Genomic DNA, 7,274 nt, shown 5'->3' on the forward strand with positions numbered 1-7,274 from the left:
TATCCGGATAAAAACCGGTTAAGAGATTAACTGTGCCCAATAGAAACTGACCTTCTCCGCTATTCTCCGGATAATAGCGGCGAGAGTTTTCGGGGAATTTATCCTACTTTTAGTAGGATAATGGCGGAGAAATTATCCGGATAACGCCAATGTAAACTGACATCGTTCCGACAGACTGCGCTTACAGGAGAGAAACCGAAAATCGACACGGTCACATGATCGCAACGTGTGTTCTGTTTTGTTTACCATTTCATCAGCTGTATGTGTTTGCAACTTTCGTGCAGAGTAAAATATATTTTAAACATTGTTAAAAGAGGCATAAATTAAGGTATAGATTATTAATATATCAGAAATCATGGCTGAAAATCCTCTTTTCGTGTGGACAACTGAAGGAATAGGCCTAAGGGGCCCGAGAAGATTTCAGCATGTTCAGTGATTGCAGCGCGGTGTAGAGTGTGTGTAGGCCGATATTAAGCCCCGGGTATTCCCGGCATACAACTTCAATAATACAACATGTTTTGTAATTTGTAGGCTAGGCTAATCTTTTCGGTGTAGCATAGGCGGATTTATCTTCCAAGATTCATTTGAAGGTAGAAATAACATGTTAAAATTCCCATTAAAAGTGAACAAGTTACGATCGCCATCGTCAACCAACAAGACTTGCAATGACCTGAGATGACCTTTCTCCGGCAAAGTCACGAAGTGTGACGATCGGGCCACGGCTGCTTGCATTTTCCGGATAACAGTCCCCAATAGAAATTGACCGTTAGCCGTCATTCTCCGCTATTACCCGGTTAACAATTTCACTGGAAAAATTCCGGATGCTCAATAGAAACACGCTATTTGTCACATTCATTTGCAAACAAACTTTCTGAAATGGTTGATGATATGTGTGAAGAGCCCCGGGGGTGAAGAGAGCAGCATTCTCCTCCTGAAGCTTGGCCGTTGCTTATGTCACGGAGGTATAAAGTGCGTTAGTGTTATAGACCTGATGACGGGGAAGTCCTCTTTTGGTCTATACGCTAGCGCGCTCGCCTCTTAAACCCAGGGTCGTGGGTTCGAGTCCCGGCAGGACCGGTAGTGGCTCGAGAGGCGCAGGATATTTCCGTGAGGGGTTTGTGACACTTATATGTGTTCATTGTGTGTTTTTGCTTTATCTGTGTGGTTATATCAGCAACTGTCTCTGCTTTTGTTTCTATACAAGCAAATTCAGGAGCAACCTGGAAACACTTGTGTGGGAAACTGGTACAAAAGCAATTATGCCTGATACCTATGCTGCAAAATGTGTTGCAGTCATTGACAGTATAGTTTATCTCTAATCACGAGATACACTAAAAATATTAAAATGAGCTCTGACTTAGCATAAAATAGCAAGCCATTTTATAGAACGACACTGGTACAAGTACGATGAGTCGGTGACTATGATGAAGTGTATTTGCATTAGAGATGTAGAAGGTCTCTCATGTTTCCATGAAGAAAGCTAATTCTACATTGTATTAATGTCTCAGCACATGTCCATCTAGATTTATTCCCCAGATATAGATGTCCTAGTCTTAGCTATTAGAATGCTACCCAAATCTTTGTAAAGATAATCTTTTTGTGACAGTTGCAGAAAACCGTAGGGTAATACCTACAATGGTTTGAGTGTCGGAAAGGCAGCATCTCTCTCTGGATTCCACGCACTATTGGGGCAGACATCACTTGGAGATTTGCTGGCAAGGCAAAGCTGCAGTTTTGGCAGACGCTGAAAGAACTTGACTCAGATAATGATATAGTGTATGCACTTTCACAGCTTGGTGTAGCAGAGAGATGCATCCGATGCAGTCTTGTCTGCCATTGAAGCATTTAGTAAGCTGTAATTTGCCTCGCACACAGATGTTAGGTGGTGGCTCTTGAAAAAGCTGCCGCCAACTGGAGCTTCACTTGTACCAGACATCATGAGACAATGATTTGGCACAATGATGTTGTCCCAAGTCCAGAGTTACCACGACCCCAGCATTATGGCTGGGATGTTGTTGATGGGAAATTCCTACCAGTGATGACAACTTTGCCTCCCGCTCCACCCAGCTAGCAGCAGCAGTGACCCATTTGTTGAAATGTGAATTTTTTAGTCAAAATGTGACAATAATTGCTGCAATTAGTGCCGAAGGAATAATAGACTGAACTGTACCATATTTTGTGGCTGTTCTATTGAGTCAAATGAATGTGAGAAAAAGAATGCGCCCCTATGTGTATGTATGGGGTTAATTACCATAATACCGTTTAATCCTTGATGTATTACAAAGTTCAGAGAAGGGTACAAGTGGAGAGTGTGGAGTAAAGTGTACAAGTGCAGTAACTTGTACAAATGACTGAAAGTTGCAAAAGTGAAACTAAAATGCATTTTCAATTCATTAGTAATTTACAAATATGTGAGCATTTCTCATTACAGGTGAAGAACTTTATACGACATTCAGAGCTAGAGTCATTGTTATCAATAGACCATAAATGGCAGCCATTTTGAAATTCCAGATAGCTGTTATGTCATTGTTCCCCTAGCAATCTGGCACCATGTTTTAGAACTTGTTGGTATTGAGAATGTGGATATTACCACTAAAATGAGACTCGTAAGATATTCACAACTCCAGTTACAGTGAAAAAGGTTAAAATGGCAGCCATTTTGAAGATGACTGTCAGTCTCATTGTACCCCTAACAATCTGGCACCATGTTTTTTGAATTGGTTGGTATTGACAATGTAGGTATTACCGCTAAAATGAGACTCATAGGATAGTCGCAGCTCAAGTTATAGTAAAAAATGTTAAAATGGCAGCCATTTTGAAAATCAAGATGGCTGCCAATCTTATTGTTCCTCTAGCAAGTTGGCATCATGTTTATTGGACTCATAGGTATTGGAAATGTAGGTATTGCCACCAAAATTAGCCTCATAGGATATTCACAACTCGGATTATAGTAAAAATAATATCAAAAATGGCGGCCATTTTGAAAATCAAGATGGCCGCCCTCTGCCACACCTCAGATTTGTCCACCAAAACTTTTCTTGCTCTTTGGGACCTATAGAAGGTATCTAGATAGGTGGGATGTTTTAATCATTCAAAATGCACGGGACATAATATCATACCACAACCCCCTGGACTATTAGTCAATTGTCGTCAGCCGTCATTGTATTACTTTTACAATTTCATTGCAGTCGACAATTTCGGCGCTCGGGAATTTTGAATATCGCGTGTTGAGAGACGGGTGTTTTTATTCGTTTTCATGGTCAGTATGAATTTGTTTGAAATAAAATCACATGATTCGTGCTTGGTAATTATTTTTCTTACATAAGGCACAATGTTGTGATTGCCGGATCGAGACTTCCTTTAAATGATGTTATATTCAATCAGTCAATGTAAAGAATTGGGCGTAGTACTCTTAATCAGTTAATCTGAGACGAGATTCATTTTATAAATATTATTGTTAAATATATTATATGGTGTGAAGCCAGTATCATCAAGGAAGGCGAGTAATAAACCGAAATCTTCCAGGCAACAGAGAAAACTGAGAAACATGAAGAAGGAAACCAAACGTCAGTTCAAACAAGCTCTGAAGAAGGGAGACAATAAAACTGCTAAGGAGCTGAAGAAAGATTTTCATAAGCTTATTAGATTACATAACAAAGTAAGGAAGTTGGAACTGAGAAAACTGGAGTATGCCTCAAGCGGCAAAGCTCACAATAATTTTAGAAGGAATCCACACCAGTTTGCTAAGAAACTTCTGAACCAAGATACAAATAGAAACCCAACATTTCAGAAACCTGCTGCAGAAAAGTACTTCAAATCTGTCAACAATGATAAGAAACGTGGCTACAAGTATCGCCCACTGAAAGGGATGAAAAGACCGCCATGTCCTAATCAACCCTTCAATACCAAACCACCAAGTCTCACAGAACTGACCAATTATCTTATGAAACGCAGAAACTCCAGCGCTCCAGGAATCAATCGCATCCCTTACTTAGTGTGGAAGAAGTGCCCTAAAACAACAGACCTCCTCCACGAAGTAATCTGCAACATCTGGAGAACGGGTGACATTCCGATGAGTTAATTGGCGGGTGGAAGAAACCATTCTTATTTCCAAAGATGAAAATACATCTGAACCTGCCAAATTTAGACCAATCACAATCAAGAATACAAGTGGTAATCTTGGAATGGGACTGCTAGCTCAGAGGACGATAAGCTACCTGACTGAGAATGAATATATTGACAAATCCATCCAGAATGGGTTCATGGAGAAAATATCGGGATGTGTAGAACATACTGAGGCACTTTCCGAGATACTCCAAGACGCCAAAAAAGAATGGAAAACCGATTATGACAACGTGGCTTGACCTACAAAATGCATATGGTACCGTGCCACACAACCTCATCCAGTTTGCATTAGATTTGTTCCATGTTCCCGGCCACACCAGGAAGATGATCTTTAACTACTATGATGCAAGCTACATCTATGTAAAGACTAAGGAATGGACAAGAGATTGGATACACTGCAGCATAGGAGTATTCCAGGGATGACCACTATCTTGCATCCTATTCCTGGCAGTATTCAATCTTTGCCTTGGTCTTCTTGACCAACACAGCCATCTGGGGGTACTGCATGAAGGATTCATCCATCAAATATTCAGTCAAAGCTTATGTTGAGGACCTTACTGTAACTGCAAGAAACCCAGAAGACTGTCAGAAACTGGTCATCGTCGTTAATGACTTCATGAGGTGGACTCGATCAATGAAGGCAAAGCCAAGCAAATGTCGATCCCATGCCATGAAGAGATTTGTCCCAAATAAGAAACAAAAGCAAGAGGGACATAAAACCCGATATGTGGCATACGATCCAAAGTTGACAATAGATGGAGAAGAGATTGCGTATCCACGACCAACCCATGCGATTCCTCGGCAAGCTTATCTTCAAAGATCTAAAAGATAAGAAAATCAGAGAGTCTGTAAAGCAGAAACTAACAGACATGCTGAAAAAGACAGACAAAAGCCTACTCAATGGAATCATGAAGATGTGGATATATAATAATGCAATCCTACCCAAAATGACATGGGAGTTTACCATCTACAACTTCCCAATTACATCATACATCGAGGGCTTGGAAGCTACCTGCACCAAATACTTGAAAAGATGGGCAGGAATAAGCAGATGTACCACCAACAGTGCTCTATACAGAAGCAGGAAGAAGTATGGGCTTCACCTTAAAAGACTCACCACTTCTGTAAAATGCATGCAAGTCACCAAGCACCATCTCAACAAGTATTCTATAGATGGAAAAACACAAACTCTCTACAAAGACTGCCTACAAAGAAAAGCAAAGCAATGAAGGTGGAATTGAGTTAGAGAACTTGGTTTCAAAAAAGAACCAGAAAATGTTAAGAGAAGACATGAAACACCAAGAACACAGGAAATACCTCACTAGTCTGGTAAAAGACGTAGATGAAGATGACATGCTTGTGTACCTCTATGGCTGCGCCAAACAAGGACAATGGCTCAGATGGGACTCTGCCATGCAAGTAGATACATCTTGGAAGAAGCTCCTTTATGTATGGACACCAGAGCTCCTATCTTTCCATGTCAATGCCATCCACGACCAACTTCCATCACCAGCTAATTTGAGACTCTGGGGAAAGACCCAACCTTGGATCCTGCCATTTATGTCATCACAATAACTGCACTCTATTCCATATCTTAAATGGATGTAACTATTCTCTGCAGAGTGGTAGATACAACTGGAGACATGATCAGACACTGAAAGCTGTAGCAAATGGCATAATGCCTTTCATTGAAGAGGCAAATCAGAAGTCGTACACCCGGCACCCCTCCAGAAGATACCAACTATATGACTACTATCAAATTCCGCACTGCAGATGGTGTAACCTACCGGAATCCAGCACTGCCTCTTCCAAAAAGAGATCCAACAAACCTCTTACAGAAGGCCAATGACTGGGAATTTCTGATGGATGAGGAACATAAGCAAGTAGTATTTCCTCCCATAATCACAGAGACTGCAAAACATCCTGATATTACAATCTATTCTGAAAGGACCAAAACAGTTATCATCATTGAGCTTACAGTCCCAATGGAAGAAAACCTGTCAAATGCCAATGCAAGAAAGAAAAGCAAATACCAAGATCTTGTAGCCGACTCCGAAAATAGGGGATGCTGTACGCACTACTTCCCAATTGAAATTGGAAGCAGAGGTAATTACAACACATCGCTGACAAAATGCTCATTATTAGTCAATTGTCGTCAGCCGTCATTGTATTACTTTTACAATTTCATTGCAGTCGACAATTTCGGCGCTCGGGAATTTTGAATATCGCGTGTTGAGAGACGGATGTTTTTATTCGTTTTCATGGGCAGTATGAATTTGTTTGAAATAAAATCACATGATTCGTGCTTGGTAATTATTTTTCTTACATAAGGCACAATGTTGTGATTGCCGGATCGAGACTTCCTTTAAATGATGTTATATTCAATCAGTCAATGTAAAGAATTGGGCTTAGTACTCTTAATCAGTTAATCTGAGACGAGATTCATTTTATAAATATTATTGTTAAATATATTATGGTGTGAAGCCAGTATCATCAAGGAAGGCGAGTAATAAACCGAAATCTTCCAGGCAACAGAGAAAACTGAGAAACATGAAGAAGGAAACCAAACGTCAGTTCAAACAAGCTCTGAAGAAGCTCCTATCTTTCCACGACCAACTTCCATCACCAGCTAATTTGAGACTCTGGGTGTCTGTTGTTTCTTTTTTATATAAATGATGGTTTTTACACGATTTTAAAATTCGTCTTTGACAAGAGCGTCCCGGAAGAGCGTCAACGGGAACATTGGTCTATTAAACATCATATCATAGTGTGGTTACTGTCCATTAGCAGGAGTAAATGAATCATGTCCAAATCAAATTATGACGCGAAAATCAACATGAATTGTTTGTCTCGCGTAAATTAAAACCAACTTGCATAAAGGCTGAATAGTCTATAAAAATGCCAATTCTATGGGCAAGGAAATTTCTACTTACCAACGTCATCGTCAATTAGCATATGCCCGAGACGGTATGGCTTTTATAAGGAATATTATTAATTATGGTGCTATGGTTATTGACATATTTTCGATCAATTAGACTAAGTACTACAATATTAATTTGTATAATTATGTCACAACTGCGGCGACGTTTATGTTGTGATCTTGCACTACGACTTGAATAATATCAGAGCACAAACTTTGACACCAAGTT

At 40.1% G+C, this 7,274-nt stretch overlaps 2 protein-coding genes across 2 annotated transcripts; both read left to right on the forward strand.

Moving 5' to 3' along the window:
• The first annotated feature begins 3,547 nt into the window (after nucleotides 1-3,547).
• On the forward strand, nucleotides 3,548-4,081 carry LOC140160183 (uncharacterized). Its single transcript, XM_072183461.1, has one exon. It carries the CDS (start codon nucleotides 3,548-3,550, stop codon nucleotides 4,079-4,081), a length of 534 nt encoding a protein of 177 aa, XP_072039562.1.
• A 799-nt stretch (nucleotides 4,082-4,880) lies between these two features.
• On the forward strand, nucleotides 4,881-5,354 carry LOC140160184 (uncharacterized). Its single transcript, XM_072183462.1, has one exon. The coding sequence runs from the start codon at nucleotides 4,881-4,883 to the stop codon at nucleotides 5,352-5,354; it is 474 nt and encodes a 157-aa protein (XP_072039563.1).
• The last annotated feature ends 1,920 nt before the right edge of the window (nucleotides 5,355-7,274 follow it).

This window comes from Amphiura filiformis, chromosome 9, assembly GCF_039555335.1.
Source record: "Amphiura filiformis chromosome 9, Afil_fr2py, whole genome shotgun sequence".
Taxonomy (NCBI): domain Eukaryota; kingdom Metazoa; phylum Echinodermata; class Ophiuroidea; order Amphilepidida; family Amphiuridae; genus Amphiura; species Amphiura filiformis.

Bases quoted from the DNA above. Each gene is read 5' to 3' on its own strand.
- LOC140160183 (XM_072183461.1), top strand. From the start codon at position 3,548: ATGAAGAAGGAAACCAAACGTCAGTTCAAACAAGCTCTGAAGAAGGGA.
- LOC140160184 (XM_072183462.1), top strand. From the start codon at position 4,881: ATGGAGAAGAGATTGCGTATCCACGACCAACCCATGCGATTCCTCGGC.